The following is a 24,770-nucleotide window of genomic DNA, read 5'->3' as shown; positions in this document are numbered from 1 at the left end:
CAAATGTTGGTTGTTACTATTTTTATCACCTTCGTTGTCACCTCTGAGAGCAGCTAGATTGTTTTTGGCACCAAGGCAGGAGGGTGCCAATCAGACAAAATTCTTACTTTTTGCAAGACAAGATCCTGGATTTCCTTACATCAGGTGGCACTGATTATAGTTCCTGAGGCTATTATGAGGTTAAGTTACATCCCTTTCCTTCCACACCATGTTTCTGCCACCCTCCCTCTGGGTGTTGGCCTGGAGATCTGAGACCAGTGAGTTCTTCTTATAATTTTTCCAGCATAATTGAGCCATAGTCACATATAGGGCATTATTTGAAATCGTTGTGATATACCTATTTTGGCTAATGTGTGTATATCAACATTTCACAAACTATGCCCCACAACTTTCAGAGATACATAATCAAAAAGGGAAGCTTTCTTAGTCAAATATGTTGAATACTCAACCCCTTTTTGGAGAAAGCAATGGCAACCCATTCCAGTACTCTTGCCTGGAAAATCCCATGGACAGAGGAGCCTGGTAGGCTGCAATCCATGGTGTCACTAAGGGTCAGACACGACTGAGTGACTTCATTTTCACTTTTCACTTTCATGCATTGGAGAAGGAAATGGCAACCCACTCCAGTGTTCTTGCCTGGAGAATCCCAGGGACGGAGAGCCTGGTGGGCTGCCGTCTATGAGGTCGCACAGAGTCAGACACGACTGAAGCGACTTAGCAGCAGCAGCAGCAGCAACCCCTTTTTGGAAAGACACGTGCTCTGAGAAGTTCTGTTGAGAAGAGACATCTATTCATGTTTCACCTTGTTTTTGCCCCAGATTGTTTGACCATGGGATGGATTATTTTTGAAATGTCTTAATGATACGTCAAGGATCATTAAGGTCCCACGGAGCACAGTTTAGAAAATGCGCATATACAATGACAACCTCAGAGAGACTGAAACTGAGACTCCCAGCCACCAGGAGTGGTTGGCCAGACCTCCAGGAGCTCCCTGGTGGCTCAGCTGGTGAAGAATCCGCCTGCCATGTGGGAGACCTGGGTTCAATCCCTGGGTTGGGAAGATCCCCTGGAGAAAGGAACGGCTACCCACTCCAGTATTCTGGCCTGGAGAATAACATGGACTGTATAGTCCGTGGGGTTGCAGAGTCGGACACAAGTGAGTGACTTTCACCAGAAGCTCAAGAATTCCAAGGTCCAGTCCCTTTCGTATCTAAAATGCTGCCTGACTAGCTGTGCTTATGGGCAGGCATGGAATCCAGGCAGTGTCCAAGCAAGTCAGAAGCAAGGTCAAGGGCCTGCTTTCCTGCTTCTGAAGCCTGAACAAGACTTCTTCTGTTTTAATTTCCCAAATAGAATTCTCATGATTTTTTTTTTTTTTCTCTGATTTTGTAGTTACAGGAAATTCCAAGATACATGCACGAGTATTTTGTTGACGGAATGCGATTTCTCAAGTCTTTCCAAGTATGGTGACCACACCTTGAGAGTCAGGGCTGAATTTGCTGATGAGAGTTCAGAGTGGATAAACATCACCTTCTGTCCTGTGGATGACAGTAAGCCGCCTTAGTTTTCATCTCATTGTAATGTCATCACCCTGCCTTGATTATTTCCCCCTTGGTTGGCCCATGGGCAGAAATTCTTTGAGTGCCCACCAAGTGGATGGCCTTGGATGAGGAGCAAAGGGGTTGTAACAAAGAAGGCTGTGACCTTAAGGGAGTTTGTGGGAGAGACAGGCCAGGATCAGCATAAGGCAGAAAACACAGTACAGGTTTCTGCTTCTGCAGTGAGCAGACTTACAGGTTCCTGACTGGTTCCAGATCCTATCTTAGGGCCATTTATGGAAGTTCTCTTTAGCAACTGATGCCAAATATCAGTAGATATGCGGTTTGCCCCAAGGCCACAGGGGTGATGAGCAAGCAGCACAGGAATTCACACCCAGGCTTCCTCTGTGGCAGGGCTTTCAGCAATGACAACCCCGCATCCGATATTTGCCTCTTGAAGTTTATATGATGGGAGAGTGCTTCAAAATGTCACGTGAACCTATTTATACTTGCTTCGGTAAAACACATGATGAATGTTCTTATCTGGTCTTCAACTTCTAGCAGAGTAGAAATAGGGTAGAATGCTAACCCAGGCCTATTCGCAGCCCCCCAAATGTAACAGTCGCCACACAAGAATACAAGGTATAACTCAAACAGCATGATTGCCAGGGGCCATTCATGATTCATTCCACAGTTCTTATTGAGCACCTTCTGTGTGCCAGCACCTACTGTGTGCTGAAGCTACCGCGGTGAACAAGACTAAAACCCCTGCCTCGTGAAATGTACATTCCAATCGGGAAGACAGACGATAAATAGACAGGTACGTATTTTATGACAGATACTGACCGTGGCTCTAAAGAAAATAAAGTAAGATGCCAGGACAGGGAGTGGTGGGAGTGCTTTTTACATAGCATGGTGAGACAGTTCTCTCTGAGGTGGCAGCAATTGGCCAGAGACCCAAATGAGTTGAAGGAACGCATCATGTGAATGTCTTGTAAAAGAGCTTTTGGGAGAGGGGAGTAGTTTCAGACTTTGTTGGAAAATGTATTTGTTGGAAAGTGGTTTAATTATATAGGTTAAACACTAAAAATAGAAATACCATCTCTTGCTTCCAACCCAGCAATGGAAATAAAGAAAACTCAACCCAATCAAAAAAAATAAAAATAAAAGGGAGGTGGGAAGAGGAATGAGCCATTAAAAACAAAAAAAGCAGTCTTTACAGAAAACACAAAGTAATGTAGTTGGAGTAATTGCAAATATATCAGAAATCACAATAAATATGAAAGGACCAAACCTGATTAATAAAGGCAAAGGTAAAAAGGTTTTTTTTGTTGTTTTAAGAAACAAAATCTAACTGTTCTTAGCCACATCGGTCAACATCACCACAGTGGTGTATCAAGGACAGAGTATTTCAGTAGCCCAGTTGGGCTGCCCAGTTACGAAAAGTCAATGTTGATGTTTTTAACATGGGAATTTTGATTGTCATTTTGCTTTGTTCTCGTCCTCAGCCACTATCGGACCTCCCAGAATGCAAGTAGAAGCACTTGCTAATTCTTTACATGTGCGTTTCTTTGCCCCAAGAATCGAGAATGAACCTGAACCGTGGACCATGAGGAACATTTATAACTCATGGACTTACCATGTGCGATATTGGAAAAATGGCTCTGATGAAAAGGTAAGTGCAGTGAATCATGCGCATTGCAGAGGCCAGCTCCCTGTCCTTTGCTCAGCTGGAGCATGGCTGGAGGTCATGATGATGGAGAAAAGCTTTGCCAGGTGGCAGCACCTTATGGTCCAGAGGCTCTCAGGCCTGGTCCTTTGAGCTCCAGAAGCTACCCATTCTGTGGGTGACTGGTATGTCTGGTCACACTTCCTGGACTTCAGGGGCAGACTTCCTGGGTGGTCTGGTGCAGGAGAACAAGCCTTTCTCTCCCCAGAGGGAAATTGCTGGAGAAGGCCAAGCTGACTCAGCAGCTGGCTGGGGGAACTTGGGATCACCAGAATCAGGTGACCAGTGAATGACTACTGTTTCATGGCATGAGGGCCCACATACACCACAGAATAGTCAAGTCCATGGTCAGGGCAGCCCCAGCCCTGGATGAATGGTGGGTGTCACATTTTATAGGACTCACCCCACCTCTCCCCATTGCTTTCTTCCTCTTTCAGGAACAATGCTTTTCAAAACATGAGCTGGGAGTGGAAAGACCCTGCTGGCATGTTGCCCCTGCCACTGTGTGACTCTGGTCACATTCTTGACCTCAGCTTCTCAGGTCTGAAAAATGGGCATATAACCCATTTCATTAATAAAGTGGGGATAATAACCTACTTTGGGGCTTCCCTGGTGGCTCAGCAGTAAAGAATCTGCCTGCAATGGAGGAGACCTGGGTTCGATCCCTGGGTCAGGAAGCCCCCCTGGAGGAGGCCATGGCAACCCGTTCTTAGTACCCTTGCCTGGATAATCCTATTGACAGAGAAGTCTGGCAGGCTGCAGTCCATAGGGCCGCACAGAGTCAGACACGACTGATGCATCTAAGCAGCAGCAATAACTTACTTCACAGGGTTGTTGAGGAATTTAATGACATATGAAAAAAAGTAAAAAGAAAGGTAAACGTGTCCCATTGCCTGAACAATGTGTTATGGGTCAACATGTGAGATTCCCTTCCCCTTGTGTAGACAGGTTAAAATGCTGTTTTCATTCATCTTTGATCACCTTTAATTCTTTCAGTGCTTCTGAGCCAAATGTCATTTCTGGTCCTAAACTGACTTACATATATGTTATGTAAGTTATGTTACATATATGTTATCTCCTCTACATTAAATCACTAATGCTCATGCATTTGGCAAGAACAGGTCACCCATATGTATTATCTGAAGTGAGAGTCACTCAGTCATGTCCGACACTTTGCAACCTCATGACTATATAGTCCATGGAATTCTCCAGGCCAGAATAATGGAGTGGGTAGCCTTTCCCTTCTCCAGGGAATCTTCCCAACCCAGAGATCAAACCCAGGTCTCCTGCATTGCAGGCGGATTCTTTACCAGCTGAGCCACAAGGGAAGCCCAAGAATACTGGTGTGGGTAGCCTATCCTTTATCCAGTGGATCTTCCCAACCCTTGCCAGGAATCGAAACGGGGTCTGCTGAATTGCAGGCAGATTCTTTACCAGCTGAGCTACCTGGGAATCCTGTATTGTCCGAGGAATGATGTAATTAAATTTATATCTACATACTCTGTAGTCCCCCAAAATCTCAAGTTAATTTCCCCCCAAAAAGGCTCCGTTGTGATCAATTCATAACGTATACAAATATCAGATCACACTGTTGTACACCTGAAACCATTAAGATATTGTGTATAAACTACACTTCGATTTTTTTAAATGCTTTGTTAAATGATACAGGATATCTGCCTTCTTCACAGGAAAGATGATTTTGCTTATAATCAAGACCCTGGGATTTCATGTACCTAGGAAGCAATACAGAACAATAAGTTTTATGATCACTTGTTGAACACAGGGGTCCCTGCTAAACTCTGAGATACAAAGATAACTCCTGGAGCTAGCAGCCTACTGTGATTTTTTTTTTTTTTTTTTAATTGGAGGCTAATTACAATATTGTAGTGGTTTTTGCCATACATTGACATGAATCAGCCGGGGGTGTACATGTGTTCCCCATCCTAAGAATCAGATTCCACAGTTACCCAGGGCCTGAGTGCCTCCTGCCCCAGGCACGAAGTGCAAACCTAGTCTATCTTTAGCTTCTTATCTAGAATATGCCCTCAGGACTGGCATCTGGTTACACGTTTGTCCCTTCCTTCTGCCTGGGGTTTGAAGACTTCGGTGTGAACACACAGAGATCTGGAAAGGCTGCATGCTCCCCAGTGCACGTCTCTCACCAGCGCCTGCAGGGCCACCTTTGCCAGTTTATCTTGCTATCAACTCAGTGTTTTGTCTCTTTACCCCTATCCCCACCCTCACCCTTCTGGTAATTCACGTGTTGAACTCCAATCCCCAGTGTGATGGTGTTAGGAGGTAGATCATAAAGATGGAGCCCTTGTGAATGGTCTTAGCACCCTTTGAAAGGAGGCCCCAGAGAGCTCCCTCACCCCTTCCACCTCTTGGGGAGGACTCAGCAAGAAAACCTAGTTATGAACCAGGAACCTCCTGAGAGGCCAGATCTGCTGGTGCTTTCATCTTGGACTTCCCAGTATCCAGAGCTGTGGGAAAGAAATGTGTGTCAATAAGCCACCCAGTCTTCTGCATTCTATTTACAGCAGCCTGAAAGAAATAGGATTAAATGGTTCCCTTTTAGAATGCAGGTGTCTCTGAGAGAGTGCCACCAGTTCGGGTCCCTGAGCTAAAAACATTAAAAGCTTCTAGAAATTCTTTCTTCCTGGCGGGAGACAGCAGGGAGATAAAATCAGAAGTTGGGGCTTCCCTGGTGGTCCAGTGGTGAAGAATCGGCCTTGCAATGCAAAGGATATGGGTTCCATCCCTGGTCCAGGAAGACCCCACGTGCTGTGGAGCAACTAAACCATTTGCCACAACTCCTGAAGCCCGTGTGTCCTGGAGCCTGTGCTCCACGAGAGAAGCCACTGCAGTGAGAAGCCCATTCACCTCAACGCAGAGTAACCCCAGCTTGCCAGAACTAGAGAAAGCCTGAGCACAGCAACAAAGACCATCACAGCAAAAATATAAATAAATCTTTTTAAAAAAAAAGAAAAAGAAGAAGCTGTCCAGAAGTTAAAAAAGAAAAAAGACTTCACATCTCTTCTCTATCTACTTTTGACGTGTCAGCCTCTGAGTTTAGCCTTGAAAAAAATGCATTGAAAGGTTTTCGAGATAATTGGGTTTCTGGAAATGAAAGCCAGGGATTTTTGTTTTTATTTCTGTTTTTAATCATTAGAAGTTATACTATACTCTTCATGTTTCAATTGGTAAAATCCAGTTCTTGCCTTCAGTGAGCTCAGCTTCTAATACAACAAAAGAATAGAGACAAGCTATCAGCAAACCCAGCACCCAAAGAAAAGTAAACAATTACTAAAGTAAAAACAGAGTCTTTGTTCAGTTTCTATTGAAACTCCTATTCACATGGCAAATTTTTCATAAGGCCCTTTTATAAGGAATTTGTAACCGTGCTGGAAATACAGGCTGTATGTATGTACTCTTTTAATTCCCTTTATTTTGCTGGAAACTATTGTTACCAACTCCATGCTCACTCTGCTCACCACACAACACGCCAGTAAATCAGAGACAAGATATTGAGCCAAGGAAAAATGACTTTATTTGAAAAACCAGAAAACCGAGAAGATGGCAGACTAATCTCTCAAAAATAAACTTCTTATCAGGCTCTGGACGCCAGGTTCTTTTATAGAGTAGAGAGGGAGAGGAAGTGAGGAAGTAAAAAGGCTATTAATCTTGCAAGTATCTCCTGGAATGGCCAACCTTGGAGGGGTTGGGGGAGGGTGTGTGTTCATTTCTTCCTTCCTATAGTCAGCTGTTCACAGGTGGACAGCATCCTGAATAAAGAAAGACACTTTGGTTTAATAGTAAAGGAGAGGGGCAGGGTACCCGCAGGCAGGCCATTATGTATAAATAGTATGCTCGTAGTGAACAAAAACAAATAGTATCCTCGTAGGAAGCAAAGGTTAAAGTCAAAGAAACAGATGCAATGTGGAGTCAGATTTTCTTCCCTGCAACACTATTTTGGTTTCTCAAATTCAGAAATATGTCATCAATTATGATATATTCAAATTAAACTAAGATGAGTCTGGGATGGCCCCACCAGAGGCAGTCTATGGTGTATATCCTTGAGGTGAGATGAGCCGCTCGGGGAGGGCAGCCCAGGTGCGTGAATGGAGAAGTGATTCAGAGGAGAACCCCAGGCAGCTAGGGCCAGAAATCACATTGGGTCTTACTGTAGATGGCTGGTGTGTTCATTTGCCAGGGCTGCAGTAACCAAGTACCATAAACTGGATGGATGAAGCAATAGAAATGTGTCGTCTTGAGGTTCTGAAGGCTAGAAGTCCAAGATCAAGGTGTCAGCAGGATTGGTTCCTTCTAAGGACCAAGAGGAAGGATCTGTTCCAGGCCTCCCACCCAGCTTCTGGTGGGTGCTGGCCAATTTTGGATCCTTTAGTATATAGAGGCATCAGCCCAATCCCTGCCTTCATCTTTATGTGGCATTCTGTGTGCCTGTCTGTGTCTAAATGTCCTCTTCTTTTAAGGACACCAGTCATACTGGATTGGGGCCCATGCTAATAACCTCATTTACGTTGATTACATCTAAAAAGACCTTCTGTCTAACCAAGTCACTTTTGAAAGTACTAGGGTTTTAGGATTTTGATGTAAGAATTTGGGAGGACAAAATTCAACCCATACAACTGGTTTATCTTTAAAAAAAGAAAAAAAGAATGCGGGATGGTTTGCATATCATTTAAACTAGGGAATTCAGGGAATAAAGCAGTTTGCCAGGACCATGGTCAGTCCTTTCCCTTCCCCCTCCTCCCCACTTAAAATGATCTCAGGGTCACCTGAGGTGACGTGGGAGGAGCATCTGCTTCCTTTATCCTCCTATTTTGAGCCTGAAGTAAAGATTATAACCAGTAAGTGGCAGGTGGCGGGGTGGGGTGGGGCGATGGGAAATGATGTCCCTTCACTGCTGAGGCATGTTCTTAATTTTTTCTCTGTTACTAGTTTTCAATTTCTGGTCAGTATGACTTCGAGTTCCTCCGAAATCTTGAGTCACAGACAACTTATTGTGTTCAAGTTCGAGGGTTTCTTTCTGATCGGAACAAAGCTGGAGAATGGAGTGAGCCTGTCTGCGAGCAAACAACCATTGACGGTGAGTCTTGAGACGCACCATCTGCAGCTCTGTGTCTCTGAGCACCCTCCTTTTTTTTTTACATGTGGGTAATGGTGGTGGGGCCCCATGCTGCAAGGCTTGTGAAATCTGCATTCCCCAAACAGGGACTGAACCCGTGTCTCCTACAGCAGAACAGAGTCCTAACCCCTGGGCCGCCAGGGAATTCCCTCCTCTGAGCATCTTAAGTGGCTTTAGAGACTTCCACCGAGTGTGCCGGCTGAAAGGCTCCTTGGAGATTATCACCCAGCTCAAACTCCAGTTCATCTCTGACTGATCCACCAGCTCAGATGCATACAAGGAGGTCTGATCCTGGCTCTTTTCATTTATGGAGTCCCTTTGGAAAGCAAAGCAGTGATCTGGGGATTGCAGAATACAGAGGAGAGCAATTGTAATAAAAGAATTCCGTCTGGAGTTTGAGGGAGACTGGAAGCCTGTATTTGTACGGTTGGGTCGCTGTCCTGTGCAGCTGAAACTGTCACAACATTGTTAATTGGCTATGAAAGTGAAAGTGAAGTCCTCAGTCGTGTCCGACTCTTTGCGACCCCATGGACTGTAGCCTATCAGGCTCCTCCGTCCATGGGATTTTCCAGGCGAGAGTGCTGGAGTGGGGTGCCGTTTCCTTCTCCAGGGTATCTTCCCAATCCAGGAATCGAACCCAGGTCTCCCAAATTGCAGGCAGATGCTTTACCGTCAGAGCCACCAAGGAAGCCAATAATTAGCTATACTCCAATATAAAATAAAAGGTCTGAAAACAAAAAGCAACAAGAATGATGCCCAGCAACTGAGTATCCATATGCAAAAAAAAATATTTCCTCCAGAGAGAGGGGAAAACTTTCCATCTTCTGTGTCACTGCAGTCCCGAGGCCGCTGTGTTGCTGCCGTCATGATACTTCATCACTTCAGCTTATCAAGTTCTTCCCGAATGGGGGTTTTTGTCATTGGACGTATTTCTTGCCCAATTTTGCGTTGTCTTATCAAAGAAAAACTGATCTGCTAGGAAGAGCTTCAGGATCTTTACCAGTTTGTTGTTTAAACCGTTGGTGTGTCCAGGATATGCCTTTCTCTAGACCCCTTAACTACTTAATGGTCACCAATCCATAGGAACACACTGGACTGTTTTGTAAGCTGTTGTGTTTGACTGTCCGCAGAGTCACCGTGAAAGACTTTTTGGCAAATCTCAGCTGAAATCAACACCCCGTGCCACGTGCTTATTGTCCCAGCTGTGTCCCATGAGCGCTTATGGGGCGTTTCTCAGAACAAGAGCCCTGTGGTCAGATGGGCCTGGACACGAAGGCTCACCCCATCTCCCTCTCAAAAAAACACTCTATATATGAGCATTTTTAGCATATTTGATCTTTCAGTACCTTTTTTGAGAAGGAGCATTTCCAAGAACACAGCTTGAGAAAAACAAGCCCACAATAGAATGGGAAAGACAAGATATATATTCAAGAAAATTGGAGATATCAAGGGAATATTTCATGCAAGGATGGGCACAGTAAAGGACAGAAACAGCAAGGACCTCACAGAAGCAGAAGAGATGAAGAAGAGGTGGCAAGAATACATAGAAGACCTGTACAAAAAAGATCTTCATGACTGGGATAACCACGATGGTGTGATCGCTCACCTAAAGCCAGACATCCTGGAGTGTGAAGTCGAGTGGGCCTTAGGAAGCTTTACTACTAACAAAGCTAGTGGAGGTGATAGAATTCCAGCCGAGCTGTTTCAAATCCTAAAAGATGATGCTGTGAAAGTGCTGCACTCAATATGTTAGCAAATTTGGAAAAGTCAGCAGTGGCCACAGGACTGGAAAAGGTGAGTTTTCATTCCAGTCCCAAAGAAGGACAATGCCAAAGAATGTTCCAGCTACTGTACAGTTGTGTTCATTTCACACCCCAGTAAGGTTATGCTCAAAATCCTTCAAGCTAGACTTCAGCAGTATGCGAACCAAGAATTTCCAGATGTACAAGCTGGGTTTAGATAAAGCAGACGAACCAGAGATCAAATTGCCAGCATACATTGGATCATAGAGAAAGCAAGGGAATTTCAGAAAAACATCTACTTCACTGACTATGCAAAGCCTTTGACTGTGTGGATCACAACAAACTGTGGAAAATTCTTCAAGAGATGGGAATACTGGACCACCTTACCTGAGAAACGTGTATGCTGATCAAGAAGCAGCAGTTAGAACCAGACATGGAACAACTAACTGGTTCAAAATTGGGGAAGAAGCATGTCAAGACTGTATATTGTCACCCTGCTTCTTTAATTTATATGCAGAGTATATCATGTGAAATGCTAGGCTAGATGAATCACAAGCAGGAATCAAGATTTCTGGGAGAAGTATCAACAACCTCAGATATGCAGATGATATCACTCTAATGACAGAAAGTGAAGAGAAACCACAGAGCCTCTTTATGAGGGTAAAAGAGGAAAATGGAAAAAGCTGGCTTGAAACTCAGCCTTCAGAAAACTAAGATCACGGCATCCAGTCCCATCACTTCATGGCAAATGGATGGGGAAAAAGTGGAAACAATGACAGAGTTTATTTTCTTGGGCTCCAAAATCACTGCAGATGGTGACTGCAGCCATGAATTTAAAAGACGCCTCCCTGGTGGTTTAGATGGTAAAGAATCCGCCTGCAGTGCAAGAGACCTGGGTTGGAAAGAACCCCTGGAGGAGGGCATGGCAACCCACTCCGTATTTTTGCCTGGAGAATCCCCATGGACAGAGGAGCCTAGCCAGCTACAGTCCATGGGGTCACAAAGAGTCAAACATGACTGAGCATTTAAGCACAACGCAGCACAGCTCCTTGGAAGAAAAGCTATGACAAACCTAGACAACATATTAAAAAGCAGAAACATTAGCTTGCCAACAAAGGTCTGGATAGTCAAAGCTATGGTTTTTCCCAGTAGTCATGTATGGATGTGAGAATTGGACCATAAAGAAGGCTGAGTGCCAAAGAATTGATGCTTCTAAATTATGGTGCCTGTGAAGACTCTTGAGAGTCCCTTGGACTGCAAGGAGATCCAACCAGTCAATCCTAAAGGAAATTAACCCTGACTATTTATTAGAAGGACTGATTCTGAAGCCAAAACTCCAATGCTTTGGCCACCTGATGCCAAGAGCTGACTCATTGGAAAAGACCCTGATGGTGGGAAAGATTAAGGGCAGGAAGAGAAGGCACTGCAGAAGATGTGATGATTAGATAACATCCCCAAGTCAGTGAACATGAATTTGAGCAAATTCTGGGAGATAGGGAAAGACAGGGAAACCTAGCATGCTGCAGTCCATAGAATCTCAAAGAGTCAAGCACAACTTTGCCATAATTTCAGCCTTCCCTAGTGGCTCAGTGATAAACAATCTGCCTGCCAGTGCAAGAAACGCATGTTTGATCCCTGGGTTGGGAAGATCCTGGGAGAAGGAAATGGCAACCTGCTCCAGTTATTCTTGCCTGGGACATCCCATGAACAGAGGAGCCTGGTGGGCCATAGTCCAAAGGGTCACAAAAGAGTCGGACACAACTTAGTGACTAAACAACAAACAACAAGTAGCCACTTAACAATCCATTTTTGTATTTTTTTCTGGACACTGAATCAGGCTTACCAGCCTGGAGTCTCCTGATTGAAGTTTCTTTCCCTTGTTTTCTAGTTGAACAAAGTTACTTGCCCAAATCCAGAAATCTCTCATCTCACCTGGTCACGTGACTTTTCCAGTGTCATCCAAAAGTATTCTGCAGTAATATTAAGCACGGTTTCTCAGGATGACAGAGCCGCATAGAAGATGGAGTCTTGCTGTCTCTCTAGAGGGGATTCCCTGCCTCTCTGTTTTTTCTGTAGCCTCCAGCTAGTGCCGAGGCACTGCTGTCCAAGGCTAAGTTCCCCCTGCCTGTGTTCCACCTTGTGGCTGAGCCTCTCAGCAAGTGCCTCTAAATAACAAAAGCCTGCCTTAATAAAAACCAAAAAAAAAACCCTTTTTTTTTGGCTGCCCCGCAAGGCTTGTGGGATCTTCGTTCCCCAACCAGGGATTGAACCCAGGCTCTTGGCAGTGAAAGCGCAGAGTCCTACCCACTGGCCCACCAGAGAACTCCCAGAAGCCTACCTTTTTATTCCACTCGTGAATCATTTGTACCTGAATGAGAATTCTGTACCCTGGGAGCACCCATCACGTTTAAATCACTAGAATCCTGACTTTGGGATCTTCGCTCTTTCCTCTTAAACACCTGCCAACTGCTTTCTCCAGGCCTGAGTACGTGCCTGGTTCCGTGTCCCATCCTTCCCTGCTGTGAATTCCAACACAGTGAGTGACTTGGGGCAGATCCTGAACTGCCCACTGCCTCCGTTGACTCATCTACAAGATGAGAGTAATCAAAGGTGTCACCCAGGACAGTGCCAGGCACAGAGTCAGCCCGCAATACAGGTTAGGTGTCATTACTGTTATTAATAAGGACATTATTCACATCATACTTTTAGGGACTTCCCTGATGCTCCAGTGGTTAAAAATCCACCTTCCATTTCAGGCAATGCAGGTTTGATCCCTGGTTGGGGAATGAGGATCCCACGTGCTACAGGGCAGCTTAGCCCTTGAGCTACAACTACTGAGCCCATGTACTCTAGAGCCCTGCAACTAATACCTGACAGCCAAATAAATAAAAATTTTTTAAAAATAAAATCACACCTTTAAATATTACTTAAGGCTTATGTCATGAAACATGGCATGAGGCACACACTTGGACCAAAAAGAAAAGTATTTCAAATATCTTCTAACTCTGAACAATCACTCATTAACTAACAAAATCCAGACATTTTATAAAAGAAAATAGCCGACTGAAAACCTGCTTTTGTCAAACATCAGTTTAGGGTTTTGTTTGTTTGTTTGTTTAAATGTAGTTCTGTTGAAACCTCACAAGTTTTCAGTGAAAGTGTGGAAAGGTTCTTTTCCCTTTGCCCAGAAGGAAGGTGAAGGTTCAGAGATGAAGTAACTTGCCGGAAGTCAGCTCAACCAGTAAATAACAGGAAGTAACATCTCCACCCATGCCTACAGATTGATCCCATACAGAAGCCAAGGCAAGACTTGCCCGAGGGTGAGACAGGAAAAGGGAGCTCACCTGAGGCATGACCAGCCAGACTGAGGCAAGTTAAGAGCTTCACACAGGGAGTGTTGGTTACTAGTTCAGTTCAGGACCAGATTCTTCCGCAAGTCACAGTCTGTGTAAAGCAGTATCCCCTCTCCTTCCCTGGGTTCAATCCCTGGGTCGGGAATATCCCCTGGAGAAGGAAATGGCAACCCACTCCAGTATTCTTACCTGGAGAATCCCATGGACAGCGGAGCCTGGTGGGCTACAGGCCAGGGGTCGCAAAGAGTCGGACATGACTGAACGACTTAACTGTCTTTCTAACTTTCTCTCCTTCCCCATTCCCCCTTCTTGGTAAGTCACAAAAGCATCTTTTAAATTTTATTACCATCAACCGATTGTACCCACGGAATAATGTCCTGTGTAAGATGCTGAAACCTCTGGGTTGGAGGCCCAAGGAGACCCAGGAGCTGCCCCCAGGGGAATCATCACAGTGTCACCAACTGTGCCAGGGTGGGGCCCAGGAGTCAATGTTTAATGAATATTTAATGAGTAATTCTGATGTATGGCAAATTAGAGAGCCACAGAAATATTAAGTGGAAAGATAGAGAGATGAGTAGATGGGTCCTGGAACTTCCTCCAGAGCTGGGACGTCAGATCGCAAGCTGACCTACCATCATCAGCTCTCGTAAAGCCTGGGGGCCACCCCAACCAGTTCCCTTGCCCCACGACCCTGTATCCACCCAGAAAACCCATCTGAGTTGAATCTGCTAAAGGCATCACCACTTGATTCTAGTAACTGAAATGAGAATTCATAGGGTGCAGGGATAAGGAGTGAGTTCCCTGAACTCGGCCAGGGCACATCCTGGACAGGCTGCAAGGTCACTGCCCGTGTTAATCACAGTGCAAGAGAGGGCAGCAGGCCCTTCCAGCCTCTTCCCCATGACGGGTGCCCTCACCATTCACTAGATGTTTAAGGAGTGTCTATGGCCACGCAGTGTGCCAAGTGCTGGGAGAGGCCAGTAGGGGGCCTGCCGTCCAGGTGGCTCCAAGACTGTGTGCCCATCAGGGTTCTTTGATCTGCCCTGGGGAAGTAAGAGTTGACACTTTGCTGCAATCCCCATAGAGGGACCTGCTCTTCCAGGGCAGGGTTCATTCTCCTGGCCTCTCTCAGTACCAAATGCTTTCAGTTTGCTTTCAGTTTGCATCAGGAGGGTGGTGCTGGCTGACAGGGCCGGTCACAGGGAGGCCAGGAGGGCAGTTGGCAAAGGGGCCTGGTGCTAAATGAGGGGAGCTGGGCCACCCAGGGTGACTCCCTGGAGACAGTCCAAGATACAGCTGGACATCAGTTAAGGTGGTAAAAACAGGTTTGATTCATTTCGTGACTGGAGGAGGGGAAAGAGCTGATGGGGCATTTTAAAGACAGAACTGGGAATCGGGACGAAAAGAGGTTGGGGTCACAGAAGTGACAGATGACCGAAACTGGGTGGATGCATGGGGTGGTGGTAATGCACTTAGGCTGTTCTCTGCGTCTGCTGCTAACGGGCTTTTACCACCTGCGGTGTTCTTCCCACTGGGACTGAGACAGGGACTCTTCCTCTGTCACGACGCTCCATCCTGATGATGACATGTCAAAGGATTGGCTTCCAGATCCTTGAGAAAGACACTCCTGGATTGTAGGAGCTAATTTAGGTCTCACTGGGAGAGCGGAAGGCTTTCCAGCCCTGAGCTTTTTAGGAAACGCACTAAGAAAGGAACGTCAGGAGTTGGTAGAACAAAGGTGGATTCTTTCGGTAGCCTCGGGTTTTTCCAGACAGGAGCTCCCAGAGGTGCTGGGGAGGGAGGGGGCCACCCGGAGATCAGCTTTAGGCTGCTGGGCACCGCACTAGCGTTAGGGGAGGTCTCTGCGCACAGGTAGTCAGGGGGGTCCCCTGTGCAGTTCTCAGTACAAAATGCTGTAGCACGTGTGTGTCACTGGGGCTCTGGATCCCAGGGAGCCCCATTTTCTGCTGATGGAACAGCAGAACATGGAGCTGATAGCTCCCCTGTGGGTAGATAATGGGGATCAGAGTTCGTGCAGCTGCTGCTTTTTGGGGCATATCAGCATTCATGCCCCAGAAACCCAACTTGGAGGATGGTAGGAAAGGGTGAGACTTGAAAACCTCCAGATCCTCAAATAGCTGCTGTGTTTCCTTCTGAGACACACCTGTGCCCTCCACCCCAGCCCCGCCCCAGCGGTAAGGGGTTACCATTAGAAGATGATGGTGAAAAGAGCATTAAGGTCACCGTCACCCAAGCCGGGCATGACGCAAATATGACCCAGCCCTTTATTCCTGCAGAAACCACCCCGTCCTGGATGGTGGCCAGCGTCCTGGCAGCCTCCGTGTGCGCCGCTCTCCTGCTACTGCTCGGCTGCTTCTTCCTGCTGCGGTGTGTTTACAGGAAGGCAAGGCACGCCTTCCCCCCGAGGAATTCTCTTCCGCAGCACCTGAAAGAGGTAGGTAGCGGCATGGAGCCAGATGTGGGTGCGTAAGAAGACGCTGACCTTTACAGTCAGAGCCGCCTAACTCAGCCCGGCGTGGTTTCTTGGAGGATGACACAAGTCTTGCATGCAGGTCCCGTTCCTGGTGCCCTTCCAGATAAGTCTGAGCTCAGGGAACAGCTCTATAGGGAGGGGGCGGGGGGCAGAGGTTTTGTTTCTAAAAGCCCTCCCTCCAGCCTGGATGTTTGTTCCTTCCCTGACCTTCCATGCCTGGAGCCCCAAGTCATCAGAGAGCCAAGGGGCTGGTCCCGGAGCAGAAAGGGACCAAGCCAAGCTCAGAGCAGAAAAGATGGGAAAGAGGGGAGAACAGCCAGGGACAGTGGAGGGGCAGGAGCAGTGTCAGAGTGGGGAGTGTCTGAGAGCGACTGAAATTACAGGATGTGTGTCCCAGGCTTTAGGAAAGCAGTTCTTTTTTTTCCTCCAGAAAAGTGGAAAAACAAAAAAAAAAGGAACGTGAAAGTTGCTCAGTCATGTCCAACTCTTTGTGACCCCATGGACTATACAGTCATAGAATTCTCCAGGCCAGAATACTGGAGTGGGTAGCCTTTCCCTTCTCCAGGGGATCTTCCCAACCCAGGGATGGAACCCAGGTCTCTCACATTGCAGGCAGATTCTTTACCAGCTGAGCCACCAGGGAAGCCCAAGAATACTGGAGTAGGTAGCCTTATCCCTTCTCCAGGGGATCTGCCCAACCCAGGAGTTGAACCGGGGTCTCCTGCATTGCAGGTGGATTTTTTACCAACTGAACTACAGGAAAGCTACTTTCAAAACGTTTGGGTAGAAGAAAGAATGTACCTGGATAGAGCCTGTAGGACAGAAGTGGCTTTATATTCTCATTAGAAATGAAGTGAAAGGAAATGTGAAGTGAAGCCCGCGTCTCCCCTGGGCTGGGTGTGGGCTCCCCCAGGAAGGAGGCACAGTTCGGATGGAGCAGTTCCTTCAGCTCAGGGAACCTCCCAGGGTAGGGGGGTGGGGGGACCCCCACTCCCAGCAGCCGAGGGAGCAAGCCCCTACTTCCTAAAGATTGGGGTGAGGGTGGTACATCGCAGCGTCCACTCCAGCCTACACGTAAACCGCTAGGACCCAGGGGTGCAGCTTCTCTAAGAGCCGAGTCGATCTCCCCCCCGGGGAAGGTTACAAGAGGAAGGTTAAGGGAACAGGGGCCAGCCCCGCCACTGCAGCTGGTCAAAGGCGCAAGTGACACCCGTGGCCTCACTGCTCTGCTGTCTCTTCTCGCCTGACCAGCCGCTGCTGACCTGACGGGGGCGATTCAGACCCTCCACTCTGCGAGGACTGAGCCCCTGGTCACAGGACACCAGAGACCCCGGCTCTTGTGCTTCTCCACGTGCCATGAGAATTGGGCAGGAGTCGCCCCTCCCCCCGGGCCCCATCATGTAGCAGCAGCCTTTTCTCCTCCTGATGACCCAAGTAGTGACTCCCGACTGCATTCCTGGCCGGCTAATTTTTTGGCACAAGGATCCTGACGTGAGAAGGTGGCAGCTATAACTTATAGTTTGATGGAATCCCTAATGTGTCCCCTCGTGGGAACGTCCCTCTCTGGGATAATAACTGTTTTAGGCTTTGTAACCAAGACTGAGGTAGTGTGCGGTTGTTGGTCTTTAGTCACTAAGTCGTGTCCAACTCTTTGCAACCCCGTGGACTGTAGCTTGCCAGGCTCTTCTGTCCATGGGATTTTCCACGCAAAATAATGGAGAAGGTTGCTGTTTCCTTCTCCAGAGGATCTTCCCAACCCAGGGATCTAACCTGTGTCTCCTGTATTGGCAGGCAGATTCTTTACCTATGAGCCACCACGGGAGCCCCAAGATATTACATACTTATATAACCTTTGCCTTTAGCTTCTCTTCTTTTCTCAGCTGTTTGTAAGGCCTCCTCAGACAACCATTTTGCCTTTTTGCATTTCTTTTTCTTGGGGATGGTCTTGATCCCTACCTCCTGTATAATGTCATGAACCTCTGTCCATAGTTCTTCAGGCACTCTATCAGATCTAATCCCTTGAATCTATTTGTCGCTTCCTCTGTATAATCATAAGGGGTTTGATTTAGGTCCTACCTGAATGGTCTAGTGGTTTTCCCTACTTTCTTCAATTTAAGTCTGAATTTGGCAATAAGGAGAAAAGAAGAGAAGCTAAAGGCAACGGTGTAAATGAAAGATATACGCATTTGAATGCAGAGGTCCAAAGAATAGCAAGGCAAGAAAAGAAAGCCTTCCTCACTAATCAATACAAAGAAATAGAGGAAAACAATAGAATGGGAAAGAATAGAATGAGAGATCTCTTCAGGAAAATTAGAGATTTTCTAATTTCTAAATGCAAGGGAACATTTCATGCAAAGATGGGCACAATAAAGGAGAGAAGTGATATGGACCCAACAAAAGCAGACGATATTAAGAAGAGGTGGCAAGAATACACAGAACTATACAAAAAAGATCTTGATGACCCAGATAACCACAATGGTGTGATCACTCACTAAAGCCAGACACCCTGGAATGCGAAGGCAAGTGGGCCTTAGGAAGCATCACTATGAACAAAGCTAGTAGAGGTGATGGAATTCCAGTTGAGCTATTTCACATCCTAAAAGATGATGCTGTTAAAGTGCTGCACTCAATATGCCAGCAAATTTGGAAAACTCAGCAGTGGCCACAGGACTGGAAAAGGTCAGTTTCCATTCCAATCCCAAAGAAGGGCAATGCCAAAGAATGCTCAAACTACCGCACAATTGCACTCATCTCACACGCTAGCTAAGTAATGCTCAGAATTCTCCAAGCCAGGCTTCAACAGTAGGTGAGCTGTGAACTTCCAGATATTCAAGCTAGATTTAGGAAAGGCAGAGGAACCAGAGATCAAACTGCCAACATCCACTGGATCATGGAAAAAGCAAGAGAGTTCCAGAAAACCATCTACTTCTGCTTTATTGATTATGCTAAAGCCTTTGCCTGTGTGGATCACAACAAACTGTGGAAAATTCTGAAAGAGATGGGAATACCAGACCACCTAACCTGCCTCTTGAGAAACCTGTATGCAGGTCAGGAAGCAACAGACAGAACTGGACATGGAACAACAGACTGGTTCCAAATAGGAAAAGGAGTACGTTAAGGCTGTATATTGTCACCCTACTTATTTAACTTAATATGTAGAGCACATCATGTGAAATGCTAGGCTGAATGAAGCACAAACTAGAATCAAGATTGCTGGGATAAATATCAATAACCTTAGATACACAGATGATACCACCCTTATTTATGGCAGAAAGTAAAGAAGAACTAAAGAGCCTCTTGATGAAAGTGAAAGAGCAGAGTGAAAAAGTTGGCTTAAAACTCAGCATTCAGAAAACTAAGATCATGGCATCTGGTCCCATCACTTCATGGCAAATAGATGGGGAAACAGCAGAAACAGTGACAGGCTTTATATTTTTGGCTCCAAAATTACTGCAGATGGTGACTGCAGCCATGAAATTAAAAGACTCTTGCTCCTTGGAAGAAAAGTTATGACCAACCTAGAAAGCATATTGAAAAGCAGAGACATTATTTGGCCAACAAAGGTCCATCTAGTCAAGGCTATGGTTTTTCCAGTGGTCATGGATGGATGTGAGAGTTGAACCATAAAGAAAGTGGAATGCCAAAGAATTGATGCTTTTGAACTGTGGTGTTGGAGAAGACTCTTGAGAGTCCCTTGGACTGCAAGGAGATCCAACCAGTCCATCCTAAAGGAGATCAGTCCTGAATATTCATTGGAAGGACTGATGCTGAAGCTGAAATCACAATACTTTGGTTACATGATTTGAAGAACCGACTCACTGGAAAAGACACTGAGGCTGGGAAAGACTGAAGGCAGGAGGAGAAGGGGACAACAGAGGATGACCTGGCTGGATGGCATCACCGACTCAATGGACATGGGTTTGGGTAAACTCCAGGAGGTGGTGATGGACAGGGAGGCCTGGCATGCTGCAGTCCATGGGGTCGCAAAGAGTTGGACACGACTGAGTGACTGAACTGAACTGAGCCACTAAGCATGCATGCACAGTTTTGTCAAAAGTGAAAAGGAGCAGGGACTTCCTTGGTAGTCCAGTAGTTAGGACTCCATACTTCTACTGCAGGGGACACAGATCCCATCGTTGGTCGGGGAACTAAGATCCTGCATGACATGAGGCATGGCCAAGAAAACCAAAGCAAAACACAAAACAACAACAGATAGCTCGCAGGAACAAGCTGTAAGCGCAAGGAGCTCAACTCAGGCTCTGTGATGACAAAGGTGGATAGGATGGGGAGGGGAAGGAGGCCCAAGAGGGAAGGGAAGATACATAAATGTATGTATGTATACATATAGCTGATTCACTTCACTGTACAGCAGAAACTAACACCACATTGTAAGGCAATTAGACTCCAATCAGTAAATAACAAACAGAAAGGAACAGCTGAAATTAATATTAATAATACATTTTATGCAACACAATATATCCAAAATATCATTTCAACATGGAATCAGTAATTTTTTTCATTTGTCGAAACATCTACATTCTTTTTTTTTCATACAAAGTCCTCAAAATCTGGTGTGTGTTTTACCTCTCAGCACACGTAGAGTCAGACCGGCCACATTCCATGTGGCTGGTGGCTGCCGTACTGAATGGCACAGGGCTGAAGGCTGAACAGAGGGACACTCGGGGTGCTGGGGAGCACAGAAGAGTGACTTATTCCAAGGCACAGGTATCCCAAGCCGGCTTCCTTGAGGCAAGGATGCCCCAGGCAGCATCGGGACCATCCCTAAGTCTCCCTCCGGGTTTACAAGAGGAACTGTCAGAGGAGGACCTGTGATCACTAAGCAAAGGAGGTGCAGATTTATTGTCGAATTTTTTAAATTGTGGTAAAACACGCATAACACAAAATTTGCCACCATATGCAGTTTTCAGCGTACACTTCAGTGGTATTGAGTAAAGAGACATTGTTGTGCAACCCTCCTCACCCTCCATCCTCAGAACCTCTTTCGTCTCACAAAACAAACCGGATCCACTAAACAGAAGTCTCCCTCTCCCTTCTCCCCCAGCCGCTGGCCACCACCGTTACTCTCTGTCTGTGAATTTGCCTAGTCTAAGTACCTCATGTAAGTGGAATCATGCCCTGTTTGTCCTCTTGTGTCTGGCGTATTTCACCTAGCATAAGGTTCCTCGACAATGTGGTATGTATCAGAACTTCATTACATTTTGAGGCTGAAAAATTTGCATTATATGGATAGACTACATTCCGTCGGGTTGGCCAAAAGGTTTGTTTGGATTTTTCTGGAAGACGTAACAAAAACCCAAACACATGTTTGGCCAACACAATATCTGTCCAGTCATACATGGATGGGGTTTCCCAGGTGGTAAAGAGTCCACGTGCCAATGCGAGAGACCCAGGAGACGTGGGTTTGATATCTAGGAAGAAACTGATCCATGCGAAGATCCCCTGGAGGAGGGCATGGCAGCCCACTCCTGTGTTCTTGCCTGGAGAATCCCCTTGGACAGAGGAGCCTGCGGGCCGCAGTCCGTGGGGTCACACAGAGCCGGGCACAACTGAAGCGACTGAGCGCACACACGTATGTGTGGGTGGGCACTTGGCCCACTCCCACCTTTGGCTCTCGTGAATTATGGACTCTGAAGACAGGGGGATGTATTAATGTATCTCTCTGAGACACCGCTTTCAGTTCTCTCGGGTGTATACCCAGAAGTGGAATTGCTGGTTCATACCGTAATTCTGGTTTTAATTTTGTGAGGAACTGTCATACTCTTATTACATTTTTTTAAAAACAGCATTTTCCAGCCAGGAGTTCTGTAGAAAATTGTGAGCCCAGAAAAAGAAGTGGGAAAATTTGTTAATTAACTGTTTTTTTCCCCTCCGTGCAGTTTATGAGCCACCCTCATCACAGCACTCTTCTCTTATTCTCCTTCCCACTGTCTGATGAGAATGAAGTCTTTGACAAACTGAGCGTCATCACAGAAGTGTCTGAAAGCTGCAAGCTGAACCCTGGGGCCGGCTGCGGTCTCACGACCTGACGTGGGCAGGGGTCCTTCCAGCTGATGTCCAAGGAGGGAGCACACTCAGCCGGGCGCAGTGACCCCCTCCTTGTCCTGTCTCCCCCCAAGGGCAGTCAGAGCAGCCAGCCAGGGCGGGCCGAGACCGCCTGAGTAAACCCCAGATGGAGAGCTCACGCAGACGCCGGGGCAGCGTCCACACTGCCAAGGAGCTGGACTCCAAATGCTCGTGTGGCAAAACCTTGGGAACTTGCCACTTTTTAGAGGCCTTAATGATTTGAAAAAAAAGTTGGCCACTGTGATTTCCCTGATGGTCCATCCCAGTGGTTAAAAGACTCCATGCTTCCAATGCAGGGGGCACAGGTTCCATCCTTGGTTGAAAAACTAAGATCCCACATATCACATGATGTGGCCAGAAAAAAAAAAAACAAAGGTTGAGGTTGGCCACCAGAGATATGATTCTCAGGTATGATTCTCCTGTGTATTCACTAATATAAAAAGGTTTTAGGGAATTCCCCAGCAGGTCCAGTGGTTAGGACTCCATGCTTTCACAGCCGAGGGCCGAGGTTCAGTCCCTGGTCACGGAACTCAGACCTCACAAGCCATGTGGCAAAAAAACAAAACCACCAAAAAAAAAAGTTTTAAATGGTTAGAAACAAAAATATATAAAATGAGGAAGAAAGACCAAGGCACCATGGAATCTGAGAGTGCCGACATTCTGACGGGAGAAATGGCGTCGACTCAGAAGTCGCTATCACCAAGCACTGTACAGAGTGCAGACTCTGGATTCTCAGGGACACTTGGACTGGGTTTATTTTTCTATGCAGACACGTTTCGTATAATGCTGGTGCTCAATTAAAGCCTTATTCTCTATTTAGTCCACGTGCGTTAAATGGCACTCCATCTGTGTGGCTGTTAGAGTGAACCAGGTCTCATATGCTGTCTTTACTGTTGACTCATTCAGTGGATATTCCTCAGTCCCCGCTTGGCAGTCAGCCAGGGACTGTGCCAGGCACAGGGGCCCAACAGCAACTGGGAAGCTTCAGAAAATAGAAGGCCCTCAGCTTTGAATTCCAGGCTTGCCAGGTGGCTCCGTGGTAAAGAACCCGCCCATCAATGCCAGAGATGCAGGAGACGCAAGTTCGATCCCTGGGTCGGGAAGATCCCCTGGAGGAGGAAATGGCAACCCACTCCAGTATTCTTGCCTGGAGAATCCCATGGAGAGGAGAGCCTGGCAGGCTACAGTCCATGGGGTCACAAAGAGTCAGACAGAACTGAGCAGCTGAGCACGCATGCATCAGCTTTGAATTCCACCTCAGACGCTTAACAGTTTCCTCATCTGTACATGAAGATGAAAAGACCCAAGGATTAGTGACACTCAGTGAAAAATGCCCACCCCGGTGCCATCACATAGCATTCACTCAATAAATGGTAACTCATCATCTCATGGGTGTGACTGACTTCACAAACCTAGGTCAGCAACAAATGTCCCTTCCTCTGGGCCAGGTTGCTCAATCAAAGTTCCCCAAAATAAAAAAAACATTTTTTGAAGTAATTTGACATTTTTTTTAAATGGAAACAACATGGGGGGGAGGTCAAAAGTTTGTTGACCTGTTCAGTGTTTTTAAACTACGTTCAGTGATGTGAGGGAGCAATCACCACGTTCTGGTTTCTCAGCCCCTGACTCGGGTTTGGAGCTAGTCTTAACGACAGGGGAGAAGTCAGTTCCCTTCCCCAGTTCAGCTCATCATCGCTGAAGGAGGCGTGACAGGAAGGCCATCAAGTTCTATGCACATGAATGTCTCTGACTTGGGAGAGAAGGAAAGGAATATTCCTTTATTGCTCATTATTCATCCAGTCCTTGCCTAAAGCCCTTCACGTGTCTCAGGAGTCTCCATCTTGGAAAGTGTGAACCCTTCTCCCTTTTTAGGGGCTTAAAATGCCACCTGCTCCTTTGCAGCCCCCTAGCTGCCGGGCTTTGAGTTGGGACACGGGGAGGGGCGTGCAGGGCAGCAGTAGAGGCCAGGGTTCCAGTGGAAGCATCCAGTAGCCTGGGAGACTCGGCACCAGCAGTTAAGTGTTGAAAGGGTTAGTCGATCAGTTGTATCCAACTCTTTACGACCCTATGGACTGTAGGCCACCAGGCTCCTCTGTCCACGGGATTCTCCAGGCAAGAATACTGGAGCAGGTTGCCATTCCCTTTCGTAGGGGATCTTCCAGACCCAGGGATTGAATCCAGGTCTCTGACACCGCAGGCAGATTCTTTGCTGGGTTTGGTTTGGACATTGTTCCTGCCTTCGCCTCCCAAGGCTGTTCCTCCAGCCCTTCCTGAGATTCTGTGAGCTCCCCCAAATCAGGCTGAGATGCTCATTTTAGCCAGTGAGTTGCTAATGGTTGCAGCTAAAACCCTGAGCAGGCTTCCCAAAGCGAAGCAGAGTAGATATGGATTTTGCAGTCCTAAAAGCCCACCCAGGTGGGCATAGGGGTACGACAGGAGTGAGCCATCTCTGTGTGGTTCCCCAGCAGAGGGCCTGACAGCAGCGCACATCCTCTAGGGCTGGGAGGTCCTGGGGGGCTGCAAGGGGACCAGCTGAAGCCTGAGACTGACTAGCTGGAGACCGCAAGGGTAACAGCCTCCTACCAAGTATGGGGGAATTCAAAGCCCATATGTGCATGCTCAGCTGCTCAGTTCTGTCTGACTCTTTGTGACCCCATGGACCATAGCCTGCCAGGCTCCCC

At 46.8% G+C, this 24,770-nt stretch overlaps 1 protein-coding gene across 7 annotated transcripts in view; it reads left to right on the top strand.

Annotated features, from left to right (window-relative positions):
* Positions 1 to 24,770, top strand: part of IL10RB (interleukin 10 receptor subunit beta) — a 56,963-nt gene that overhangs the window by 5,705 nt on the left and 26,488 nt on the right. Inside the window, exons 3-8 of one of the 7 annotated variants that reach the window (XR_003034633.2) lie at positions 1,393 to 1,550; positions 3,047 to 3,213; positions 8,230 to 8,377; positions 15,809 to 15,966; positions 17,257 to 17,504; positions 21,903 to 21,991. Coding sequence is in view for 6 of the 7 variants with exons in the window: in NM_001076975.1 (NP_001070443.1) it covers positions 1,393 to 1,550; positions 3,047 to 3,213; positions 8,230 to 8,377; positions 15,809 to 15,966; positions 21,903 to 22,052 (781 nt within the window). In the remaining variant the exon portion in view is untranslated. 7 annotated transcript variants of the gene reach the window in all.

The sequence above is a fragment of the Bos taurus genome, chromosome 1, assembly GCF_002263795.3.
Source record: "Bos taurus isolate L1 Dominette 01449 registration number 42190680 breed Hereford chromosome 1, ARS-UCD2.0, whole genome shotgun sequence".
NCBI lineage: Eukaryota > Metazoa > Chordata > Mammalia > Artiodactyla > Bovidae > Bos > Bos taurus.
This window is presented reverse-complemented; position numbering and strand designations above follow the sequence as displayed.